The sequence below is a fragment of the Coturnix japonica genome, chromosome 12 (genome assembly GCF_054131305.1).
Source record: "Coturnix japonica strain WE chromosome 12, WE-NBRP24, whole genome shotgun sequence".
In the NCBI taxonomy this organism is placed as follows: Eukaryota; Metazoa; Chordata; class Aves; order Galliformes; family Phasianidae; genus Coturnix; species Coturnix japonica.
Window position 1 is genome coordinate 12,917,017 of NC_140674.1, and position 26,368 is coordinate 12,943,384.

At 43.4% G+C, this 26,368-nt stretch overlaps 1 protein-coding gene and 1 long non-coding RNA gene across 2 annotated transcripts in view; both read left to right on the forward strand.

The window, feature by feature from the left end:
- The first annotated feature begins 2,059 nt into the window (after positions 1-2,059).
- LOC146758855 (uncharacterized) lies at positions 2,060-10,183 on the forward strand. Its single transcript, XR_014933501.1, has 3 exons — positions 2,060-2,209; positions 3,378-3,493; positions 9,681-10,183. It is a non-coding gene; the product is annotated as an uncharacterized LOC146758855 (long non-coding RNA).
- A 746-nt stretch (positions 10,184-10,929) lies between these two features.
- MB21D2 (Mab-21 domain containing 2) overlaps positions 10,930-26,368 on the forward strand; it is a 46,997-nt gene continuing 31,558 nt past the window's right edge. The window contains exon 1 of the mRNA XM_015871883.3: positions 10,930-11,172. Coding sequence (XP_015727369.1) covers positions 10,962-11,172 — 211 coding nt within the window. The 5' untranslated portion in view covers positions 10,930-10,961. The remainder of the gene's footprint in view (positions 11,173-26,368) is intronic.

The window sequence follows — 26,368 nt, forward strand, 5'->3', positions numbered from 1 at the left end:
CTTTTCACTCCAAATCTCAAAACATTTTTTAATTTTTTTTATTTATTTTTTTTTTAAATGAAATTCATTCATGTAAAGCAGCTGCTGAAGGATTGTGTGCACAGAGTAATGTGGGAGCTCTGGTACACCTACAGCTAGGCAAGCCTCAGCTATGGACAGAGGTCTTTTGAAAATGTGAGGTCTCACTGTCACGTGGGAATGAAATACCTGGTTGTGAAGATAAAAGGAAATGATTTATGAAGGTTGGGCTACAGCAGAATGAATATTTGTACAGCTAGCTGAAACAAGCCCTCTGGAAAAAAACATGGTAGTACAGTCTGACTTCTGTCTCTGGGAAAGTATTCATTGTGGAATGAATATCTCATACCCATTGGCGACCTCATGAACAAAATGAACATGAATAAGAAATTGTCAGTGGTGCTTGTTGACCACAGTAGCATTTATGATACTCTGAATCCTCCAGTTTATCAGAGGGATGTGGGGAGGCTGGGGGAAGTCAGAGCATCACAGTATCCTCTGCAGTAAACAGCCACAGCAAAGCTCCCAAATAACCTCAACGAAAGCTCAGAGGTAGGCAGATTGTTTAAGGAATTAAGGTCAGCAGCACTCAATTCCTCTGCATAGCAAATAATGTCTCTGCTTGGCTGAGGGAAAATGGAGGCACACACAGTGTAATAGCTTACCTAAGGTCACAGAAGAATTTAGTCCAGAGCAAGATGAAAAACCTTCCATCATGTCCTTTCCCCCACCCCAATGACAAATGAAGGAGCACTGTTCATGAGTTATGGTAATTTCATAAAGCATGGAGCAAAAGTCTTCAAAATTAATGAAAGCAGAAACAGCTCAGAGAGTGCTCTGTTCTTGCTCTGTCTCTGGAGTATTACAATAGCATCTTGTAGTGGTGTTGTGAGGATTTACAGTTTACTTATACAGTGCTGCCATTGACGTGTTGAAGATTTAGCTTTGTAAGCTATTTGTTTCTGAACTCATTGTGACCTACTTTAAGTTTGTTGCTAAGTGGCTGAGATTTAGACTAGCTGGGACACTGATGTAATCAAATTCACACTTTGGAGGAAAATAAGTCATTGGGATCAATGCTAGACCAGGAAAATTCGCAGTGTGCCACTAGATAAAATAAATCACTCTGGAATGTAGTTGAGGAGGGCACTATGCACTGAAAGGAAGAATCTGCTTGAAGTGGAGAGAGCAGAAAGCTATTTTTCACAGGGCTAATCAATGTGGTAATTCCAGCAGGAAGTCTTGTGACTGATGAGTGCATCTAATACCTCCAAAACTCTCCTGGGAATCAGAGATGGTGATCATTGATAAGTCATTTCTGCAGGCTTCTGCTGTTCTTTAAGGCAAAGGATGGCTTCTCACTGCCCTTCGAGCTTCTAATGACCTTCTCATATCATCAGCTGGAGCCTACTGTCTACAGTACCAGTGAATAGAGTTAGCTTCCTTTTACACTGTGTCTGGGAGGATGATAATTAGACAGGGAAAGATGTAGATCCAAACATCAGAGAAGACAACCTAAAAAGATGTATGCTGTATCCAGCTTTGTCCCTGAATTTTCAGAGGAAAAACAAGCTGTAAGCTGCATGTGAACAGGGCAGTGACATAAAAATTCTTGGCTTTGAAGAAGCCTGGGACTGAGAAATGCCATCCAGAAGAAGCTGTTGTTCTTACTTCACTGTGAGCAGCTGTTAAACCTCAAAGATTGGTGGAATGGAGCAGGCTGGAGGGAAAACCACTAAGATGGGCAGAGGGCACTACCTGGAGTGGGCTTCTCATAGAATCATAGAATTGAAGGTCTGTGGACAAATCCCTCATACCAGAAATACAGGAAAGTCAATGAAATAGCTCTTATTGTTGTCAGCAAGGTCAGGATTTCACAGAGACTTGACCCTTGACTTTATGTAGTCCAAAATGCAGGTCATGGCCTCACGAGGGGAGCTCCCACAAACCACAGCATCGAAGTGATTTTTGTCTCTAAGTTCTTTCATGTGTCACCATGGCTTTTATGACGCTGCCTTCTCTCATATGTGTGACTTCTTCCTAAGGCTCTGTAGTGAGTTCCCTGCAGAGGCCATTAGTGCCTCTCATGGGCAGCAAACATAGCAAAAAGGGACAAAGAAACATTTGGGCTTCTCAGTAGCTCAGTACAACCTATTAGGAAAACTACTGCTTCTTCCTGGACAAGATACAGGTAGGCATGGAGAAAAGCTGGTCCTCGGAAGGATTTCCAATCACATGGTTGGAAAAAAAATAGTCATGTCTTTCAATTAGCACTTTGCAAGTGTCCAGACATGCCATGGTCCTCAGAGCTCTGAGTTCACTGCATTACTGAGCCATGTGTTCATGGAGTGCTGCTGTGTGCAGCACCTCACAAAGCACAAATTCCTGCCAGCCCAGAAAAGAGAAGTGGCAAAACCTCTGTGGTTGTTTGGCTCTAGCAAAAGGTAGAGTTTAATGTCCCTCAGTACAAGTCACAAACAACCCACCTAATCCTTGTCCCTTGTTGTCTCCCAAAATTAAGTAAATTTCCCATGGGAATGAAAGAAAATTCTATCTGAATAAGCATCCAGCATTTACTGGCTTTACTTTGCTTAAGTAACCAAGGAGAATTTAAACTGATCATTTATTTTGCCATGGAAAAATCCCATGAACTGTAATAGAGGACACCCTGAAAGGCTTTTATCTCAATTACTGCAGAAAATTACAGAGAATTAGATCCTTTCTAATGGTTTTCTGAATCATCCTCTGGGATTTGATTGCGGGAATGTAATTCACTATTGAATTGTAGAGACTAGTGGAAAAACAATGCCTATACAAAAGTGTTCACTATCTACTAATGTCTATAGGGCTTCCCTATAAAAGATTCCTAAGAGTCTTTACTTACAAGTACTTACAAGGTTCTATTTATGTTTTACACCTCTGCTTATAGTGCGTACTCATTAGGGTAAGAAAAGCAAGAATAGACAACAGAGACCGATGCTCTTGTTTATAGGAAAAAAAGGCTGTTAAATCACTAGCGACCATCCTTACAACCCCATGAAAATGCATCACACATAGCAAAAAAAAAAAAAAAAAAAAAAAAAGAAGAAGAAAAAAAGCTGAGGTTTTGATCCTGCTTGGAGTTCCTACAGGCAGACCCTTGCTCCTACCTAAACTCTCCAGCTCTAGGGAGGTGCAAAGAGCTTTACTTTGGATTACAGCTTTATGGACTAATGCTGTCTGTTGATAACAGTGTTTGATCGTATCCTGGAAGCTTACATGCAAGAAGTAGTGACTGTGTGTTTTATACAGTAGTTACTGATCAGTTCCTTATTTATTTCCTTTGGCTGAGCAACCTGTTCCCTTAACTTCCCTTACAGATCCCTCATGAACAGACTGCTTCTTTCTCCCATAATAGTCATCACAGAATTGGGACCGTTGAACTCTGCTCTGCACCCTCACTCCCACCACTCAGATACCAACAGTATCCTGTGAGGTAAGCTGGGTCTTTATGGTGCTACTTAATGACTTTCCAGTTTGTTATGGAAGTCCTTGCATTTCCTCCTGACCCTGAGCACCCTTTGCTGAGGGTGATCATGGCACTCAGGCCTCCAGATCACCTCCTTAAGTCACAGTCTCCTTAAATGACATTGGTACTTCAGGGGATTGAGCTTCTGATGTGGAGATGGTTCGCATGTCATTTCTTCAGCAAGGAAGTGACAGTAACAGGAATGCTGTGCCCAGAACTGAGCCCTGGAGCAAAGCTATCTCCAGTGGCATCTGTTTTGCTTAAGCTGCTTTTATGTTTTTTGCTTTTTTTGCTTTTTTTTCCTTTTTCTTTTTTATCCTGAGGGATTCTTCCATTCAAAGCATGATGGATTGCTGTCATGGATTTGGTGTATTTAGGAATGATGCTGAGCTCCTCTTCCAAAGAGGACTCACTGTGGTGGCTATACAGTATCTGCTCTGGGACTTTTCCATTTCTGGTGAGCATTTCAGTTCCCTTTCCTGCTTATGCTAACTGCTTTTGCTCTGTTGCTATGAGTATGATCCCCTAAGGAAAAGTCCTTGCTGATTGCAGTTGTAAGCTTTTCAACAGATTTGTTATTCTACCACCTGATGGGGACATGCTGAACAGTGCCTGACACCAGCACTGTGCTACAGTTCCCCTGAGTTTTAGCAGTACAGCTAAGGCTGTCAGATGCAAGTGTTTGCAGAGCTGAGAACAACAGAAGTCATAGCAAATGTCCAGACATCCATCCTCATTCACCTCTTACGAGTTTACAGCAAGAATTTGCTGTAAGATAGGAAAGAAAGAAGACAGGAACAATATCAGGATTTGCCTGTGTCTGTGAAATAGCCAGGGATGGAAGGGGAAATGCAGTGACTTAATATGATTTTCTTCTCAGGAGACAACACGCAAAGCTTTCAGAACAAGGGCCACAGGGAAATTCTATATATATACAGATTAGATTATAGAGAAATCATATATATATATATTTTAAAATTCTGTTTTGTTTTATTTTGTTTTTCTGAGGATAATTCAATTAGGAAAATGTTACAGAGGATTTTTTTAGTGGCAGATATTCCAACATTACCCACATGACAAAAATTGTTTGATAATCTCAGACCAAAGGACAGTTCTAGTTATCAGATGTTCAATGGTTGTCAGTGCAGTAGGGCATTAATTTTACACTACAGAGCTCAAGTCTCCTGGATTTCATTCTGTTAATGTATTTTAGTAGAAAGACACTCGGAAATCTCTTAGCTCTTCATGCTGAAGAAAGGAAAAGTGATGGAGGAATCAGCATTTTGGCAATCTGTTACAGATTAGGATAACAGGAAAAGCATTGTGGAGGAAATCATAGGAAAGAGACTACTGGCTTTCAGTACTCGCTTTCTCTGTGTGGATGCTTTTAGAGGGAAATGTAGCATTTCTTCAAACCTACTTTTTTCCCTCCACTTTATGACAGCTGTAAGAACTGTGCTCCTGGCACACAGGGAACTGGGGATTGGAGCCACTACCCAGTGCTCTGGGATTGCTGCTTCATGAGGCTCCAAAGAAGCAGCAATTATGTCTAAATCACAAGGACGGTTGCTATTTGGCAGTGTCTGCATTAAGAGTGCCATGATGAAATCTGCTCTAGAGCTGCAGAGCAGAGCAGGTTTAAGTTACTGCTGGCAGCCACCTTGTGAGCAACAGGGCGATGAGGGAGAAATGTGGTAATGGGTTCTTCTCACTCTGCATCTATCCATGGCTGCAAGCACTGTGATTTTCCTAAGCTCCTGGGTAGGGAGAGAGTTGCTGAGTGAGATCTCCAAGTGTACACTGAAATGAAATAGGAATGCTAATGATCAAATCTTTGTTATGTTTATATCTGGTTTCCAGTACAACGAGGTCCTGATTCTTATTTCTGGCTTTTGATTCTACTGTAATATGTGTAATTATCTAAAAACAAACAACCACAGTGAGTGCAGTCAAGCCATACATAGTCCATGTAGATGTGTAAGGGAGAGTCTCTTACTGTTTGTCCCCACCAGTATTTATTCATTATATATAAAACCAAAGCCAAACACCCAATTTGTATCCTCTCCATTTAGGGGGAATGCACATGGATCAGATGTTTCATGCTCTGGCCATGTCCTTGTACTGCTCCAGTGCAGCACAACTTCCAACACTGCTCAGATCTGAATCCAAATTTTGCTACTTGAGATAATTAAAATTTTATAGGTAAACTAATAACAGAAAATAAATACTAACAAAGGAAATGAGCAGCAGAAGTATTACTTACAGAGGCCTTGAGCCAACTGACTTAGTGTCTATGAAGTTTATTAGATCAGCTTCCAAGGTGACACTGTACAGATTAATTATGTTAAATGACAAGGAGATAGACAGATGACCAGTGTATGTGTTTGTTTGTTTGTTTTTTAAAGATACTGAGAACAGTAAATTATCTGATTGGGACCTTTAAGCATTCAGTGTTATAAATTATTTTAGATTCAGGACTCTGCTTCAAAGGCCTTGGTGGTTATATGAGCTGCAATGATGCATTTCTAGCTTGGGGTTCACACTAAGCATCTGCTATTCTTTTAGAAAATGCTATAAGCATCCTGGGTATGGATACTTTGAGGCTGGCTATGACAGATGCAATGCCATTGTTTCAAAAGATTTTAATGAGCACAGCTCCAGTGCCATGTGGATGGCTCGATGCCGTGTTCTGCTGACAGGATGTAGATCACAACTCTTCCCAGGGGGGAGAAATATTTTTTAATCTGGAAGAAAAGTTTCAGCCTGTCAAGAAGGTAACACACCCCTCTTTAAAACTGTCTCAAGACTGTAGCATGCTCTGGGTGCTTTTCATCTATCATCATCCTCTGCATGTGGAAGTTGTGCCTGTAAGCCACCTGGATGTTTATTTCCAGACACTGAGAAATAGTCTCTGGTGACAGGAGGGGGAACAGGGGCAGGGGGAGCTTCTCTTAATCCCCAGGGAACATCTGGGACACACCATGTGTTTGGAGAGGGGCAGAGCGGAGCACAATCCATTCTAAATTTCACAACTGGTACCACACATCTCACCATGTGGAGACAGCTCCAGGAAGCATCCATAGGCCAAAGTGGAGTTGACTTTATAAATGGGTAAAGATGAGGGCGAATTCTTGGGTGCAGAGCAGGAGACCATTTCCCTGCAAGCTCCAGAACTTCAGTGTTTGGGAGTGTTTTGATGGGGCTGCATGATTTTATGTTCACTACAGCTCCTCCAAGCCTTTCTACTTGAAATATGCAGCTTAAATTGCAGAGCGAGGGGAGAGATCATGAACCCAAATTCATTTGGAAGTTTCTCTTTGCCCTTTGTATGCACTTAACTTGTTTTTTGTTGATCCCACTCTAGTGTATCCTTTAGGCTGCTGTCTGTACTTGCCATTTTGAAAACATTTTAGGGTGCATGGAGCAGAAGCAAAGTTTATTTAGGAGATACTGCAGAAACATGAGGCACAATTTGAAGCCACCAGATTGGGAAAAATGGAGCACTTCAGGCAGTAATTTTGTTCCTGTTGAAGCCCCCTGCCACATGAAGCTTTGAGCTGCAGGTGCTTCAGTGCTAAGTACAGAAAGGAAAGATGTTCCCAAGCCTACTTTTAGCCTCAGAAAACCTGGGTATTGTTGAAGTGAGAGATGAATCTAGCTCAGTCTGTGTCATGCCATAATTACCAGATGCAGTGGAATACCCTCAGATGACTTCTCTGAGGCTCCATCTTATTTCTGGATCTTGCTCCAGTTAATTTCCCCTACCAGTTTTCAGTACCTCAGTGAGGTGCACAAGGGTCAGTCCCTGGCTGACCGGTCTTTCTCCCTTGGTACCCCAGGCCAGTTGCTCTTCATAGCTACTGCAGACCTATGTCTCCAGTCTTAAGATGATGATATTAATGCTCACCTGCAGTCCAGCAGTTTTTTGAGTGAAGCCTGCTCAAGTGTGGGAAGCATTTTGAGGTCTCAGGTCATGCAACAGAAGTGAGAACAGTTATTTCTTTTTTGATTCATTTCTCTTTGGCACATTCTATTGCTAAGTGCTGGAAGCGGCACTGGACAGAAAAGAGGATATCTGTTCTGCGAGAGAAAAGGAGGAGGGTACTTTGGAAGAAAGAGAAGGAGCATAGGAGGAAGGAGAGGTAGATGTGAGAGAGAGGGCACAGCTTCCAGTGCAGGAAGGAATGGTGTAGTGGGCAGGATATTCAGTCCTACTCCAAAGAAGGTGAATACCAATACTGGGAAGTTTTGTGCCCAGTGGGGTAGAAGGGCCACAAATTCCTCCTAGGCTGTAAGTGATGCCCACAGGAAGAACACTGAAGATGCTGAAACATTTCCATAGAAAGTTCCATTTCAGAAAGAAAAAAAGATTTGGTAGAAAAGCTCCTGGCCAACTATATTTGCAATCTCATTCTCATTTATTTGCTCAAATAATCCCCAGTGCTTGATTTACGTAAGACTTGTATTAACTGTGTATTTATTCAGAGATCTTAAATTGTACTGATGTGCTGAGATAGAATTGCAAGCTGATGCAGTTACAAGGGTATTAACAAGCATATAACAGTGGGGTGGATCCCACTTGCCACTGAGGCACCCAAGCCCATCAAAGGTTCCCATAGAAGACAGTAAGAAGGCTCTTTGTATCGTAAGTAAGGAAACATTCAGGTAGCAGTGAGGTGGGGATAGAGATGTGCAGCACTGATCTGAGACACTCAAAGAAAATGAAAACAGCTTGCTCAGTGCTGCTCTTGGTGAATGCTTTTGGTTTGAGCTCAAACACTAAATGAACCACATGCTTTGGGTCTCCGCAACAAGCACAAGATGAGAAAGAAACGTGAAGCAGCTGACATCCTTGGGTAATGGAAACCTCCTGGAAATGTAAAGGTGATAGCAACTCCAAGCAGAGGAGCTATTAAAAAAGGCAAAGAAACTGAGATCTCCATTGCTTCCAGCATCCATTATTTCTGAAGCACTTGGTGTTTTCTGTAAACTCAGGCAAAGCCAGCCACAAAAGCTACTGGCAAATGGGACTGAATCATTTTAAATAAAGAGGGGGAAAAGGGGAATGGAAGTATGTCTGACTTTGATGTGGGTGAGAGAGTCTCTCTGATCATTTGGATGTTGCCCACGGAAAGGCTACGTCTGAGACAGAATGCTCATGAAGAAAATACTGGAAGTTCCAGTATAGAAATACAATGCAGCAACTAATACATGATAGTAGGAGAAAGATGCCTTGTCCTCAGAGCCTGTGGAGAGCATTGGCTTCAAAGAGATGAGGCAGGAGAGCTGGCAGTGAGAAGTGTAGCTTCTATCAGTATGTCCAGCTTCTTTGCCAAGCGGTGCCAATGGTGTGTGTCGTAGCAGCTAGAGGATTGCACTACACAAAACTGCAACAAGGGTCCCCACACACAGCTATAAATTTTCACAGCAGCACATGGGACTTGGGATGCCCTTCATTGATGGGCAAGGCAAAATGGAAGGTCTTAGTGTGGTTGGGGTTCAGAAGTTAATGTGACATCTGTGCATGCTGGTAATGGGGAGAGGTGTTATCACCAGAGGGAGCTGTTTGCCTGCACGACATTGTCACCCCAGCCAAAAATGCTGCAGAACCGCGGCAACAGGGATTCCAAAAACTGAGGGCTGGAAGCGAGAGGTCCTGAGAGCTCACCCAGGGCTGCAGCCGGGTAGCATGCAGGTAATTGAGGTTGGTAGAACTCACCTTGCAGGGCAGGCCATCATCACAGAGCAGCGCTGATGGCCGCTTTGCCTTTTGGACCCTGTTGTGTTAATGCTAGAAGTGGACTGGTTTTATCTGTGGGCTTTGCTGGGTAGGGTGCTGGTCAGAGGCTCATGTGTCAGCTCAGATGATCATCAAAGGCTCAAAGGGTGAATGAAGGCGACATGTGTCAGAGTGGGCTGCGTGCAGCTCTGAGCACAATAGGGCCTCAGAACCCAGCAGAGGGCATGTGCCTGCACACAGGCACTCCTACCTTTACCTTGGGGACATCATTTCCTAGATAATGAGCGCATCAGTGCCTCAGAAGCTGTGAGCAGTGACAAGACAAAGCCACAGGCATTGCCTGTTGTCCTTTGGAAAGGCTGTGGTTTATGTTACAGGGTCCAAATCTACCCTTGATTTTCATTCTTGTTTCAGATCAGATCCTACCACAAGAGGTGCTGAGCCTGCTCCAATTTCTGATCAAGACAAGTGGTCCAGTGGAACCAGGCTCCCTCTCTGTGCACAGCTCTGCACACTTACATCTGCATTCACCACACATCAGGGAAACCAGCCTGTGAATGCTTCTCACCGGGCTTAGTTCCACCTGCCTGTTTTTTCTCTGAATGCCTCGCTCCTAAATTTGCTAGAGGTATTCCACCTTTTGAGTGAGCTGGAGGTTTTGTTTTCTGCCAAGAAGCTTCAGAGGACAGTACTTATTGAAGCAGTTTGCATGAGTGCCTCAGCATCTGAAGTGCCCAGTGGAAGGCTAACAATGTATTTGTATGCTTCCTGAGCTGGAAGAGTGTCCTTCCAGTGGATAAGTGAAGGTAAATAATGGATCATGCTATGTATGCTCAATGATGGGACAGTGCACAGAAGAGCAGGCTAAAGGGAGAGAAACACTTCAGGTTGAACAGTTATTAAGCATTAAAAACATACAAAAGAAAAGCATGCTGCCTTGACAATGGGAGAATGGGTGGGGATAGGAAGTCTGGGCTCTTTGACACGGACCTGTAGGTCTTGTGATACCCCATCTCTCCTCCTGCTCTTTGTGTGGCTCTCAGGGCTGGTCACCAGAGCAGCAGTGAGGACACTTTGTCTTGGTTACTGCCCCGAAACATACAGTAGTATTATCTCATATATATATATATGTATGAGCGTGTATACATACATGTGTGTGTATGTACATGTATACACCTTATGAAGCCAAAAGAGAACAAATGCAGAACGCCTTTGGGAGCATGCGGGAAGAGCAGAGTTGCAAGGCGGTTATTAATCCACTTGCAGGACACGGCTTTTGTTGGAGTTGATAATTAAATTTAAATCAAAAAAGAAAAAAAAAGAAAGCAAAGCAAAGAAAGGCGGCTTTCATCCCGCTCCGGAGCTGCGCCCGCAGCCTCCGCACCCGCCCCGCCGTGACGCCGCGGAACATCGAGCCCCCCCGGCAGCAGGCGGCCCCGCACCGCCCGGCCCGGCCCCCAGCGCGGCGGCGGGCGGCTCCGCGGTGCCGCGGGCGGGGGCGCAGCAGCGCTGCCGCTTGTTGATCGCGGCGCCCGGCGCCCTCCGCGCCTCCCGGGCCCCGCAGGCAGCCCCGCGTCCGGGCTTGCCGCTGCGCTGCGGGTCGCGTTCTTCCATCGCAACGTTGTTCTTTTATTTTTTTATTTTTTTTTTCTCCTCCTCTCCCTTTTTTTTTTTTTTTTTTTTTTTTTTTTTTGCATGAAGATGGCGGCGCCTCTCGCCAGCAAGGCAGGGTCCGCCGGCACCAACAGCAAACCGCCCTTCCCGGAGCTGGATTTCCGATCGGGAGCCAGGGTAGAGGAATTGAATAAACTCATTCAGGAATTCACCAAGCACGACCAGAGGGAGTACGATGACCAGCGTGCCCTGGAGATCCACACGGCGAAGGACTTCATCTTCTCCATGCTGGGTAGGGCAGGGACCGTGCGGGGCGGGGGCGATGCCGGCGGGACCTCGGCGCAGGGCTCCGGGCGGTGCGGCACCGCGGAGCGTGTCCCCGCCGCGGGGGCTCCGGGGGCCGCAGAGAGCGCCTCCGAGACGCTGTTTTTCCCTGTCCGCTCACCTACCCTTTAGCAGCGGTATATTTATAAGCAGAGAGGAAAGGCTAGGTCGCAGAGCTGGCCGGTGCTGGAGAATCACGGTGAGCCCTCAGGGCTGGAAGCGAAGCGAGCCCGAGCCTTTATTGTTTTTACCCCAGCTATCAAGGATGTCGGAAACGCAGATTTATTTAACGTGTTTATTTCTTAGGGTGTTATTAGACCGGCGGGTGCTTGTAGAGGAGCATCCTCTGAACTGCGTTTCTTGCTTCAGTTGCAAAACTTGCTGCGAGTGGAGCAAGTTGGGTTGTGGCTGGGAGTCCTCATCTGCGTGAAACTTTGCATCGCAGGCAGGGATCCTTAAAGTGGGGGAAAAAGGTGCTGGCCCTTGCAGGAATCGCCTGGGCTCTGGCATGACTAAGGCTTATTAAGATTAGCAGTATAATGACTAACAGCTCTGATTCTCCAGGTGTTAATTTCCTGATAAATATTTACCTTGTTTTGACTAAGAAATCACTCATGAATGTGAGCCCTTGGGATACAAAAGGATGCTCTTTTATGGGCAGCCTGGACTTTAATCATTCTGCCAGATGTGTCTCAGTATCCAAAACATTTCTGTGCGTAAAATAAGAACGTGATTAATTGGCAGGTGTGGGCAGAGAGGGGTTCTTTGTGGCTCAGAGGCTCCCACAGACTCCTGAAGCCTGATGTATGGTCTGTGAGTGAATAACCTGCATCGCTTTTCTCATTCAGAAGCACAGAGCTATCCTATAATAATTGCCGTTATCCTGCAATAATAATTATCTGCTCTATCGTGGGGGTATCCCATCCCAGAAATAGACCACTTTCTTGGTAGCCATGAGCATACCTATGCTCATTAAGTGAGCATCTACCCATCCAGCTGGTTATCTGGTAAGGTGCTCAGGTAATTGCCTGCTTTGGGATTTGCACAACTTTGTGTATGTACTGCTTTTTCACCAAGGGTTGGACAGGATACAACAGACTAAATTTAGCTTGAGAACAAGGACAACAAGTTGAAAAGTCGGTAGCATGTATATTTATAGTTGCTGTTATAAATATTTTTCCCTTCCTGTTTTAAAAAAGCTGTGTGGTGAAGCCCTGGTTGCAACAAAGTCCATAGCATTTTTCTTAGTGAAAACCCCATCCTGTAGAGGTCATCCACTATTATAATCTGATGCATTTTTCAATCAGGGCTTTAAATAACTGGCTGAGGAAGCAGGTCTGGGCAAGATGAAGCGAAGGACAGAGAGCTGGGAGAACAGCAGTTCTCAGTGTGTGGCTGATGGGTAGAAACGGCTTTATGTGGTCCTGCTAAAGTGCTGCTCGTCTTTGCAAGGGTCAGAGACCACAGCATGTTTTCCTGTCTTACTGGCAGGAAAAGGTAATAAAGGGAAGACAGAAGAACAGGTTGTAGTGTACCTCATGTTTCTGTAAGTGCACTCTGAGGTCTTGCTATCATGAAAATAGAGAGCCTTAGTCTGTTACAAACAGCATAAATTAATGTGGCTGTTTGTTAATGTTATTGGTGGGAGAAGAGCGTTTAGTTTTAAGTATCTAGACTAAAGCTGGGTTTAAGCAGTAGCTATATTTCTGTCTAAGTTACGCCTCACAGTTAGCAATGCAATTTGCTTCTGAAAGAAAGACAAGACCTCAGGACCATGCCCAGGACAGAAATGGAGATGGGGTGTCTCACTCGTCTGCTTTAGACACAGAAGCTGTGCTTGTAGATCAGACCCTTTTTAGCCAGAGAGGCTCTTAAATCTAAAATGATTTAACTTATTAATAAATAGCTCTTTCCCCTGTGCCCGATCCCTCCCATACGTACTGCTCTTATCTCATCGGGTGATGATAGGAAAATTAAACGTAGCTTTCCTGATTTAATTACAGTGGTGCATAATTTGTGGATGAATGATAGGCAAGAAGACTTTGCACAGATTCTCTGATGCTTGCACTCCGTGTGGCTTGTCCTCTAGCTCAGATCTTTACTTCCTTTTCATATTAACTATTTTTTCTCTGTATGCTGCCTTAACCTGGCTCTTAGTGACAGAATGATGGGAGATCTCAAGAGCTGTGCTATGATAAAATTATAGAGAGATAAAATTATGCTGCTTGCCATACCTTTGTCCAAAATCTTGTGCCCCGTGCATCAAAATAGGGCTGTAAATGACCTGGCTGTCTGGTGAGGGAATTGAGTATTTTCTGAATGCGGGCAATTCCTGGGCATCCCATACTTAATCACCAAGACCATATGGTCTTGCTGACACCCTCCACTGAAACAACAGGTGTCTTTTGGTGTCTGTGCTGGGTGACTTCCCTCTGCCTGGTAATTACTTGTCTCCTCAGCACAGGTATGACTGAGTCTCAAAGGGGAAGGCTGTATTAATCAAGAAAAGGAGTTGAGGGAAGAGGGCCTTGTGTTCTGCACAACAGGCTGGCTGGGATTGACGAGGAGACTGAGTCTCTGTCTGCCAGTCATGAAAGGAGCTCATCACTTATTCTGACTGTGGCTGCTTTTCTGTGCTTAAGAAGTGATAAAGGAGTATTCTTATCAAATGATGATGTTGCTACCAATGATATTTAGATTTTTAAAGCATTTGCTGCAGTGGTGATGAGTGGTGCATAGTACTGATATTGCAAAACCTTTTAGGGGTGCCTGATCTTGAGAGCATTGTTCCTGCAGTGCAAGTACTCCTGGAATTAATAAAGAATACCTTTCTGTTCAGCACCTATATAAAAAAGTGTTGTAAAGCACAGCTGTGCTAGGCTTTAAAAAGAAAGAAAGAAACATTCTGCTCTTGGGAACGAGAACATTGCATATTAAATAACCTCTTGATATTTCCAGTGCTATTGCTAACTCACAGCAGCTCACGTTATTAGAGATATTGACTCTTACATTTTACTTCTTAATGAGAGAAGCTGAGAAAAAGAGAGCAAGGGGGTATGGATGGATACAGACCACACAGAGCTGTGTCTTCTAAGGGCACACAATGATGTTCAGTGGTCTAGAGCAGTTCTCCAGCCCTTTGTGCTGGTGTTTTTTTTCCTGTCATGAGACAGTGACTTCTCTGTAGAGTCAGAACAGGAATGCTCAGGGCACTTTGTGCCCTTCTCTTTCCTCTCAATGCCCTCTGTCCCTCAAATGAGGGAAAAGACAGGTTCAAGCTGGCACAAATTGGTGTTTCTTTTGAAGGCCTCTGGTGTATCTTTTTGTCTCTTTGGTGAGTGCACATTAGTTATGTAGGACCAAAGCTGCCCACCTCAGCACAGCTCTTGGCAGCCCGCTGCCACTTGGAGCTGTTGACAGGATAGAGAGTGAGCTCCCATCAGCACCTGATAGAGGAGTGTGGTGAGCCTGCTGAGAGCATTTCCTGGCTCCTCAGTCTGATGATTCTCCTTTTCAGTGGTGTCTTCTACAAGAGAGGCATTTCATGGCCTCCACAGTACTGGAGGTCTGTGTATCAGAATAACACTGATAGAGTGACTATGTTGCAGCAATTTGTGGACATATTTTTTCCCTTTGCCCCTCCTGGTACAACTTGATAATGAAACCTCCTATTGTAGACTAGATTTCATGTATTGTTGGAATTGTTACCTGCTTGTCTATGATAAATCAGAGAAATTCTCTGGTTTCTTTTGTGGCACTGAGCTGATGAAATAGCAACAGGATTGAAACGATCTCTCTAGGGTTAAACCTTTTGTGTGTGCACACCTTTTCTCAAGAGAGGCCAATGGTTATAGGAGCACACTGCACACTGAGGGCTATGTTAATAATGGCTCCCTGCTGGCATTCCCTGTGCTGCTGAATGCATAATGCACAGCTGTTAAAAACAACCCTACTGTAATGCAGATTTAATTTCTGGCTTCTGTTCAGTCCCCTCTCCCTCCAGTTCACATTTCTGTACTTGTATTTGAGGCTGTATTTCATTTTTTAAGGGATGGGCTGCCATGCTTGTGATGTATACATCACAAGGTATCAGTGTCTTTCATTTAGCTCTGTCAGAAGTCAACCAATTTCACCTAAGTTGAATTCTTTCTGTTACCAGTTAGAAAGAATCCATAGAATTAGACAAGTTGGAAAAGAACACTAAGATCATCTAGTCCAACCGTCCACCTACCACCTGTTTATTGCCTACTTAACCAAGTCCTTATGAACCACATCCCCATGGTTCTTGACCACCTCCAGGGACAGTGACTCCCCCACCTCCCTGGGCAGCCTGTGCCAGTGCATCACTACTCTTTCTGAGAAGCAATTCCTCCTAATATCCAATCTGAACCTCCCCTAGCACAACTTAATGCCATTCCCCCTTGTCCTTTTGCTGTCACCTGTGAGAAGAAGCTGATCCCCATCTCTCCACAGCCTCCTGTCAGGGAGTTGTAGAGAGCAATAAGATCTCCTCTGAAGCTTCTTTTCTCCAGACTGAATAATCCCAATTCCTTCAGTTGCTCCCTATTTTGTTCCAGACCCTTCGCAGCTCTGCTGCCCCTCTCTGAGCACACTCCAAAGCCTCAATGTCTTTCTTGTAGTGAGGGGCCTTTAGCCACCTCTGTCTTTTTGTTCAAGGGAGTTGCTCCCTGTGTGCAGTGAAAATAGCTTGAAAATGTTTCTCTTAATTTGTTTTAAGACGCTGGTACTTCACTTGCTCAACTACTGTTTTGAAACATTAGGCTGTGATGCAAAGTATTTAGTGTAATAGCAAGGAACATGTCCTAAGGGCATGAATTCTCATGGCAGGCTTGTCAGACTGCCCACCGCCTGTTCCTTCAGTCTGTGGAAATATTTGTAGAAGATCTGGGTGAATGCTTGCCAAGCCCAATTATGCAATTATGTTTTAAGGGCAATTTTATAATTATAGTGGAGGATGGTAACCAGGATACGTGAGTTGTTGGGTTTTTGACTTTTCCTTTTTTATTCCACATGACTTTGCATGAATTCTAGTTAGAAACCAGTTGTTCAGCTTTCTTGTAGGCAGCTGGCTGTAGGTGAAGCTAAATAAAGGCAAATACAACACTGCTTAGGAAGGCTGGGGGGCATGTTTTATTTTAGCTTTGGTGATTTAATTGACAGATGTGTTCTTGGAGACCCAGAACCACCTGTAGAAAGAGTCCATGCTAGGGGAGACTAAGATTAATCAATCCTCAGTCCTGCCTGCCTGGGCCTCTTGAAGGGAATCTCAAAATTATACAAATCTTTTGTGGTAGCTCCTACCTCCAGTCAGTGGAACTTCACTTCCTAGGGCTGCTTCAGCATGAATAGTGCCAGGTGACAGTGGAACTCCAAGCGTGTCTGCATGAGACCCTGTGTTGGCAGCTGCAGATACAGATTTTGGCATGAATTTCTCAGTTCTCTTAGAGACTAAGTGGTATGCCACTAAGTCCATTAGGTATTTCTGGGTGATGATAGTGTATGAATCTGATCTTTGGGTTGTGTGGGTGCTAATTAGGGAAACAAGCTGTAGCTTATTTGCTACAGTAAGGCTTAAGAACTGAATAAGTTTTACAAGATATTATCCCTTCTGAGATAGGATAAAAATAAAGTGAAGCTTTATTATAACCTGCAGGATACTTTATAGGTTCCCCACCCTTACTATGAATTTTATATCCAGTGAAGTTTTGTAACTTCTTTTAGCACAATTCTGTCTTACCATCTTACTAACAGAAATACAGGGTTTGGCTTCTTTCTTAGCCAGTGCAACTGGAAGGTGGCTTGTGAGGCATTCAGAATAAATCTTTAGCACCAGATGTTCCAATGGACAGATGCTGCTATGGATTTTCCCTTCCTTCTATTAAGAGAACTCTTAATATGTATGAAACCAAATAAAATAATTATTATATTATATTATATTTATATTATAATTATATATAATATAATTATATATTATATTATAATTATAATATAATAATATAATAATTATATTATATTATAATTAGAAACCAAATTAAATAATATGAAACCAAAATGTATGGTTTCATTTCCACTGCTCTGCTGTATTCCTCTTACTGCAACTAGAAGTTGTCCTCGACTGAGTGGATTAGTAGTTCGGCCAACCTGAAAGGTCCCTGCGTTATGTGCTCTTTCATCAGATAAACTTGTAAAAATTCTTTTGAAGCACCATTTCTGGAAATGGCTTTCTGGTTATAAGGGAATTACCATCTGCTGTAGCATTCAGTTTAAGAATGATCAATTCCCTTTCCCCCAGTATATTTGACTTTTGAAAGATACTTGATGCAAAGTAAGTTGTAACAATCCTGTTAATGCATTATATTTCATGTTGGACAGTGTGATTTTACTCAGAAAATGATTAATACCGTAGTGTTTGCACAGAACTGGGTGCTTTCAGCTTGTACAAGTGGATTTCACCCTAAGAAAAACACGCTGGGTGCTAAACACAGAGTCCAGACACTTATGCTCCATTTTAAGCTGTCCCCAAATTATCACAGCTCTGTGCCAGTTTCTGTGTCTAATGATACATGATGGGACCTCAGTAATGCCAGAAGAATTCCCCGTCGCCCGTGCTTCAAAAGTGGTGAGAGGTGGTATGGTGGTGAATATGGAGCACTGTGGTGTCACTATTCTTTATCTCAGAATGGTTCAACCCTACAACACTCTGAGGTTACAGCTGGAAATGGAAGCCTGTTTTTGAGAGCCAAGTTTCAGAAAGTCTTCAAGTGGTGAAGGTGGATGGTTGCTCTGTTGTGTGTTGCTCTAGCAGTGGCTTTGAGATCAAGTGCAGCTCTGCTACTAGGAGAGGCATTACAGCCTGACCCAGTTAGGCAGTTCTAGCAAGTAATCTTATTTTATACTGAAGGAATCCCAATGCTCTGAGAAATTAGTTTAAAGAATAGAGGATCTCTGCTGATGTAACTTGCCAAAGTCTGGCAATGACAAGCAGTAGAAGGCAGCAGTTTGAGGCAGAAACCAAGGGAAAATGCCTGACAGATGAAGGTAGAAATTCTCCTGAGTAGCAGTAAGAGATGTGATTTGTAAGAGTATGTGATTTGGTCCACGATTGCTGAATAGCAACACTTCTCAGTAGTTGCATCCAGAAATAAGTATGTTCGTTTTTGCTTTGTTGCAAAGACTGTTAGGCTTTGAGGTTTTTCTGTTCTGTGATGACTTATTTCAGCTCTTCTGTTCATGTTGCTGGGTGCTGTTCCACACCTGTCTCAAGAAAGGATGCTTTTATTCAGTGATGCATGTATGACCTTGTTTAGAAAATCAAACACTGAGTTTCTGAGGAAGGGATCTGTTACACAAGTATTAAAAATATAAAGTCAAACGCTGTAATCAACTTCTGTACTTTTCCCTTTAGGCTTCTACACTTTGCATTTTAATGGGTCTCTTGGCGATGCTTTGGCTGATCTGGGACACAATGGAACTCCTCTTGGAAAAGAGTCCTGTGCTAATAGCTCTGGCTGAGCTTGGAGATGGAGACGTCCATAGGACCGGTGCTTGGAGATACTTTGTGTTGTTTTGTACCTCACTAATTAATGTGTAACTTAGTGGTAGAGCAGCAGGAAAGCTGCACTTGCTGACACTTCATGATACAATGATTTAATCCTTCGTGACACATTCCTGCTGAGTGTCAAAGCTGATAACTCTGATCTCTGTCCCTGGCTCGGTGTGACAGGACCCTGTTCTAGAGGGCATTCTGCAGGAGTGTGCAGGCCCTTGTAGGTACTTTGAGACCGATTCGTGTAAACTCTTTTTGTACATTGCCACTCTTGAATGTGATTGTACAGCATTGCTGGGTGCACTGAGGAATCTGAAGTTGAGTGAAAACAAGGGAGCCAGCTGAATGCATTCAAATGAAAAAAGGCAACTCCTGGGAAGAGGAGGAAATATCCTAATCTACTTTTAAGCATGCTTCTTCCTTTGCAAATTATGAAGCCTGGGTGTGGGTGCAGGTCTGTATGCCGGTATAGATGCACAGCTGCTCTGCAGTGGTCAGACCCTGCCATGTAACCAGTGGGTCTTGCTTCTCCTCCAGCATAGACAGGGAATGGATGTTTATTTAAAACTTTTGTTTGAATGGTATTCATAAAACAATTTGCAGCTTTGCAAATAGAGGAGGGAACGTTGCTGTAACAACTCTTCAGGGGCTCTGTTGCCTTCTGTGTCTGCAATTTGCCTTTTGAAAGTTGCATGCAGTGTGGTGAATGGCAGATCAAGTGCTGATATTGGCCCCTTGGTATTAGGCCTTCCATGTTTAACTTGCTGAAATCTCTGTATTTCATAGACAGGGAAACTGAGTAAGCAGTCACTCACTTCAAGAAGGTAAAAGCAGTGCAAGTCTCTCTGCAAATGCAGCATATCTGAACAAGCTGTACTGTTTGAATTAAAAGCTTTTTCTCTTTTCCTGTGTGCAAGCTGTAATGCACATCTAAGTGCAGTATTGAGGAAAAAAGTGCTATTAGAATTTGAACAAGCATATATCAGATATGATCTTTTATATGCTCTCTGTTAAAGCTTGACTCTGTACTCCTAGGTTTCCTCAGTGTCCTCTGAACTTTATGAATGTGTAACGCGTTCAAGTGAGGCAGACACATTATACTGAAAATAGCCACTTTGACAGGCTTGTAATACCAAAGAACGACTGTCTCTGCAGTTATTTTAATTATGTTGAGAATGGGATGTTGTAAGTGCTACATAAGCACGTAGCATACCTTAAGTCAGAGCTGGAGACATTGAAGTTACAAGCATGTGTCACTCTGAGCTCGCAATTTTTAACTAACCAGGTACCTTGAAAATGTATAAATGCCTTTATTTGTTTTTGTCTCACTTTGCCACAAACAAACAATTCAAGTGAAAGCATTGTGGTATTCAAGGGCACTGATGACAGTGCTTTGGATTGTAGTGTTGAGAGGTGATACTGCTGAGGTTTGCAGGTGGAGTTTTCATCCCCTGTTGGCAGATCTGCACTGGGCTGAGGCCAGCCCTGCTTGGCAGGGATCATAGGAGCTCTATAGAAGGGACTCTTATAAAAGTGAGGAGAGAAATGAATAAAATCCCCCGACCCCCAACATGGTGATAGACCTCCTGTTGTTCTTAATTTGCATCCGTAAATGGCACTGCTTTCCGCTGTTGTGCACCGAAACAATAATAAATAAGAATCATTGCCATTTATATACTACTTCACAATTTTCAGAGTGTTCAATGCACATTAACTAATTCAGCTGAGTTGCAAATGTTCTCTGAGAAGAGTCACTCTTCTCCCTGCCCAGGGGGACCTTTCATTGCAGTTGGGACAAGGCTTTTATTTTTCAGCCTTAACTGAAGCTGATGACAGAAATATTCAGTACAGGCACTGGATCTTTCTTCCTGAAGACTCTAAGTATTTGCAAATACCCCTGTTTGCACAGAAATTTGGCTATTCTCAAGTCATGTGGTACTATTAAGAAAATCATGCAGGGGACTTGTAAGTAACATGCTACAGATATGCAGACTTACATTTGGTGGATAGTAGTCAGAGAATCTATCAAGTTAGCAAAGATGTTGATACATTAAGTGGATCTCTCTGTGCTTGTGTAAGGCCTTGGGTAATACCATCTCCAGTGGCTCTCTGTGCTAATGGCCTCAGCAGCTCAGAAGAATAAACATCCATCATTTCTGATGATGCTGCATTACCAGAGCATGTGCCAAAGGGAGTTTAGGATGCTCTCTATATGGGCATTGGTCCATGTTTCTCTAGATCCAGTAACTGCTGGAGGGGGAGGATAGAGCCTGGTGGGTGGCTTATTGCCAGATAAGATGTTATGGGAGATACTGGAGATCTTATGTCCGTTGTTCACCATCCTGCGTCCCAAGCATGGAGTAATACTTGGTTGGTGTGGATCTAGTCTCTCTGGACTTTGGCTTCCTTTCTGCCTCGACACTTTGTGTGTATATCTAGTGACGAGGAGTTTGATACATCTGTGTTTTTGAACTGGGTGGGATTGATTCCAATTTTTATTTGAGAGAATGGCATCTCTTTTTAGTGTCTCAGTAAAGGGACAAGAAAATAAGCATCCCTTTTTATTAGGTTATACAGTAACCTACTTCTAGGGGTTTACTTTGGAGGCAGGTAATTAGTAGCCTTGGTAAAATGAGGCCTGGTTCTTTGTGGTAATAACTTTCATTCTAATTCTTGAAGCTTAGCCATAACCAGCTGCCATTTCTGCATTGCCTCTTTATCTAACCATTTGGATACTTTCTCTTTTGCATGTCTGACCTGAAACTGATTCTGGAAGAACAGCATCAATTATGACTTTCATATAAGTGGTCATAAGGGCAGGAACACCATTAGCCTCTTAGTGACCCAATTACACAGGGAAGTAGCGGTGCATTCTGAGATCAGAACTATCATATTGCTACAGCATTTCCTTCAGCTAGAAGCGTATAGGAGAACAGCATGTTTCTTGCAGGTGATGACTTCTTTCAGTAGCCCTGATATGCTAATTTTCCCTTTGAAGTTAATGTGCAGATTGGTAGGTGGCATCACTCAAAGTGACTGACTGAGCTGTTGTCTGTGGAGTTATCTCCAAAACTACCTATTTCCTGGTCACACAGCACCTTGGCTTCTGCCACAAGGCATTGTTTAAGGGAGTTGATAAGCTGAAGAAGCAAGATATTCTAACAGCTTATTATTAGCAATATAGCTGCCAAATACAGCTCAGAGTCTTGTGGCTGAAAATGCTCCTATTAAACATTGCATACGATAGCTTAAAGGAAAGGGTTGTGCAATTTGACTAGCAAAGAGAGAAGTACCAAATAACAAGAATTAAGTCTCTCCTTTTGCAGGTCCTTTCCTCCATTTGTTGTTTGTGCTTTATTGCTGGAAGCATGGGGAATTCAGGGGCCTTCTTTCATTTTTATTGCTTTATGGCTAGGTTTCCCTGGTGCATTTCAGCTCTGCTTTTTCCTGTGTTGGTGTGCCATATTTTTTTGTAAATATTCCCATAAATAAGATGTTTGTTTCAATTTCATTTCTGCTCTAAAACTCTGAAAGATTTAGTGACTCTTTCCCATTTTGAAATTAGGAGAAATAAGCTGAAAGTGTTCTATTTTGTTTCCTCTTTTCCCCTTCTTCCTGCTTCCCTTTCCCCTCTAAAAGAGCAGTATTACTGGACAGGTGTAGATCACTTCCAAGTATTTTTGTTCTGCATTTCCAATTTTTGGTGATGGTTTTTTTCCTCTATGAAATACTCCCATGTGCACTGTTTCAAGAGATGAGGTCCAAAACAAAGTAAGAAAATGTCCACGTCTTTTTCTGCTTCCCTTGCAAGGCTTGGCAGTACTGCCTAGCTGAACAAACCTTACCTTTGTCTTCACTTTGGAATAAGAAACAAGAGGGCTTGTTGATTCCTGCTGCATTAACACTAACCTTCTGTTTTCCTGAGACCTCCCAGGAGACTGCTGCAGCATGTACCTCCTGCACTTCTGCCCTAGAGACCTTACAGCACTTACTTGGGTTTTAACAACGGGAGGAATGCAAAATTGCTCAGTGTGGTGGTGGGTGGAGAAAAGGACATTGAGGGTATAAGGTTGAGGATGCTTGAAGACATTCACAGGAAAAGCCCAGGAGGAATGAGGAGCCCTGACCTCTGTCCTGTGGCAGATCTGAACCTGAACTCTCAGCTAATAACCCTTGAGCTACTTACTCAGCAGCCTTCTCCAGGCATGTCTGCATGCATGGGGGAATTTTAGGAATGCAGACTTCAGCGCCGTGTGGGGATGCTGCTGCTGCCCTCTGTTCAACCAAGAGCTTTAGAAACTGCAGTAGGGTTGGTTTTCCCACAGAAAAACCCCATTGTGCTTGTTTGTAGCATTCTTTAATTAAAGATTTATTTTCCCTGGATAAGATTCCATTAGAACAGCAGGAGCTTCCATCAGAAAGCTGAAGAGAGGACTCTTCCCTTTGCTGGCGTAGCGTGGCTTCACCTCACTCCCTTTATCACGGCCCCTCCCGGCCCCCTTTATTTTTAAGCTTTACTGAGTGTGATACTGAAGAAGCTGTTGCTAGCAGTGTATTGCCCCCAGATTACAGTGGCAGTGATCTAAGGATGTGAGAGGAGAAACTATGTTGGGGAAAGATGGAGCTACTATCACCTGCAGCCTGTTTAGTATCAGGTAATCCAATAATGAAATGCTAAGTGTGGTGTAGGAAGTACAATTGTCCCAGGTGAGCCACCTTCGTGATTTTGAAGGAAAATTCTGTTTGTCAACTAGGAGAATAGTGCTCTACTTCCACACTGCAGTTCAGGGTTGGTCTGCCTTATTCCTCATTTCTTGAGTCTACCTAATTTAGCATGCAAGTACTGGTTGCTTGAGTATCTCCTTTCCCGACCCAGTGTCTTCTCATCAAGGTGCTGGAGAAGGTCATGGGTAGAAACAATCCATGGCATGTGTTCTCTGCAAAATACACTTCAAATTGTTTTTGGTTGCCTTGCAGCTAAGCTATTTCTGTCCTGCTGATGTCCTGGCTTGGAAGCTGAAAACGTCTGGGTAGGATTTATTATTCTCTGACCATTAAATTTTAAACTGCTTTTAATGGTAGATGTTAAATCACTGCTGTCCCAATTCCAAGCTCAGTGCAAAATTCCTGAGTTCTTAGGAAGGCATTTCCCCTGCCAGCAGCCTGTGACAGGTCTTGGTTTCTGAGGAGGAGAAGTCGTAGGGTTGTTTGTGGAACCAGGCAGCAGTAGGTTGATGGAGGACCTGTGTGAGATCAGATAGGCAGCTGAGCCAACATCCATGCTCTGGAGAGCAGAGTCTTGCAGACCTGGTACTGCTGTGGTGTGTAAGAGAGGTGTTTGTGTTGCTGTCTGTGTGCAGGCACTCAGCAGTGGCAATGATGGAGCAGCTTTGCTCTTGCCTTTGTCCATTCCTGATTGAAGAATCTTTGTGGCTGAAATTCAGTCTTACAGCACTGAGCTGTTTAAAGCAAGCTGTTTTATTTAGTTCATGTCTCATAAATACTGAACTGTTCTGTGCTGGCACGCAAATGTGGCTTTGTCCCTTGCTTCTGGGAACCTCAGCACAGCTTTCTCTTGAGGCTGAGGAAGTGTGGCCATAACTGTGTGACCCAGTGTGTGTGTGTGATGCAGGCTGCTTCCTTCAGTGTGACACGAGTGGAGTGCTCTTCTAAAAGCACTAAAATGGAATCTAAAACCTCTTAATTTTTTTCTTTTAAACCCTTTTCAGCTACTTGCAAACACATCTGTGGCAGGTGGGCAGGGGCTGGCTTCCTTGCTGAGGAGAGGGAGGTGGTGTGTTTTGTTGTATGGCTTTGCAAGTGAAGCAGAGAGCCACACACAGCTTCTGTCTCTCAGTCCTATGAGTTTCACACTGCTCTGTAGCAGTTGCCTAGCACATGGCCTTCCTTTTCATCACCAAGCTTATTTAATGTTTTGCTTTCTTTATCCTAAGGCTGGACATCATTGATGGTTGGATTAAATGATCTTAGTGGTCTTTTCCAACCTCCATAGTTCTATACAAAATCATTGTATGACATAATTCTGATGGGAAATGTTTGAGATCAGCATATCAAAAGAGGCAGAATTTATCATATTCTGCAGCAATTCTCCAGAGTCTGCACCTGACCAAAGCAGGATATCCCCAGTCCTCAGTATAGTGCTTAAAACCACTGTTCCTGGCAGTGTTTGCAATGACAGCAGCTGTAAGTAAATCTCTGGACCAGTGTATCTTGTGTTTAGTAATTTTCCTCTTATGGAAGGAAGATCTGCTGTGTTAACTCAGGTTATTTAACTCTTGCTTGCAGTGGACAAGAGGCAGACGAGTAGAGAACGAGGATTCTAGGACAAAGTGTTAAACACAACCCTTTTGGCAGGGATGCTTTCCTAAAGCATGTCTGCCTGTATTAAGGTAGACAGAGGCTCTTTTTCTCTGCTTCTTTTTACACCTGTAAAGTTTGAACAGACCTTGTAACAGTGCTGCCGTATGGCTTCTTCCTGTATTAGAAAGGAAGGTGCTGAGTATGGACATCCCAGTGTGCATGCGTCTGTCTGTCTGGACGTGTCCCATCAATTAAACAGGAGCTGACGTCATATTTGAAGGTCAGCTGTTTTATAACCTAATATTACCATTTTGGTTCCTCTGGGCTTATTCTTAGCCTCCAACCTGCAGCTCAGCACCATCTGGTGCAGGCACACGAGGGAGAAAGATTAGAGGAAAGTAAAGCAGCTTTGTTTGCCTCTCCCATTGCTTCCGATGTACACAGGAGTCAGCAGTCTCTTACAGTATTGAATTTTAAGTGGTGGGAAGGGCTGGATCCTGTTAGCTGTCTAAGGGAGGGTGAAATAACCTGCACTTGCAGTGCTCTCTCAGCGTCTTGCAGTTCCTGAGGGACTTACTGTGGCTAACAGAGTGCAATCTCCTGCATTTTATTTTATATTTCAATGGTCTTTTATTTTTATGAGTTGTTTTTGCCAACCCTTGTATTTTCCATACCTACAAATTGCTGAAAGCTCTTCTTAAGCATGTACACACCTGGTGCTCACCCTGACTTCAGGCTACTTCGAAGTGCTCTAAGCACCTGACTTGCATCTACAGCTGGCAGAGGCAGCAGACAGGCACAGCACAGGCATCTGTGCCCTGGTGGCATATGTCTGCACAGACTGAGGAGATGCATGTCTGCTTCTCCATCCTCTGCTGCTTGCAAATAGCACCAGCCATTTCCATCCCATGGTGGAAGGGATTGGCTCTTCATGCTTCCTCCCTTCCTCTGTCTCTTTCTCCATCCAGCCAGAGGTGTGATGCTCTCCATCCAAACTCTGTGCTGATAGCTTTCTGTGAAAGAAAAAATTATTTTCTTCCTGATAATAAAAAGATAATGATACTGTTGATCTCTCAGGCCAGCAGCATTACTTGCAAACTGATATCTTATTGTTTAGCTTCAATGATACAAATTTTGCATTGGGATATTTTGAAACAAAATGTCTTGAGCCATAAATAACTATTATGTGTTTAGCTGTTTGGAAAGGATAGCTAATTGATGTGCTTTGGTTGGATGCAAATATGCATGCCAAGTAATGAAGGCATTTGGCTGACTG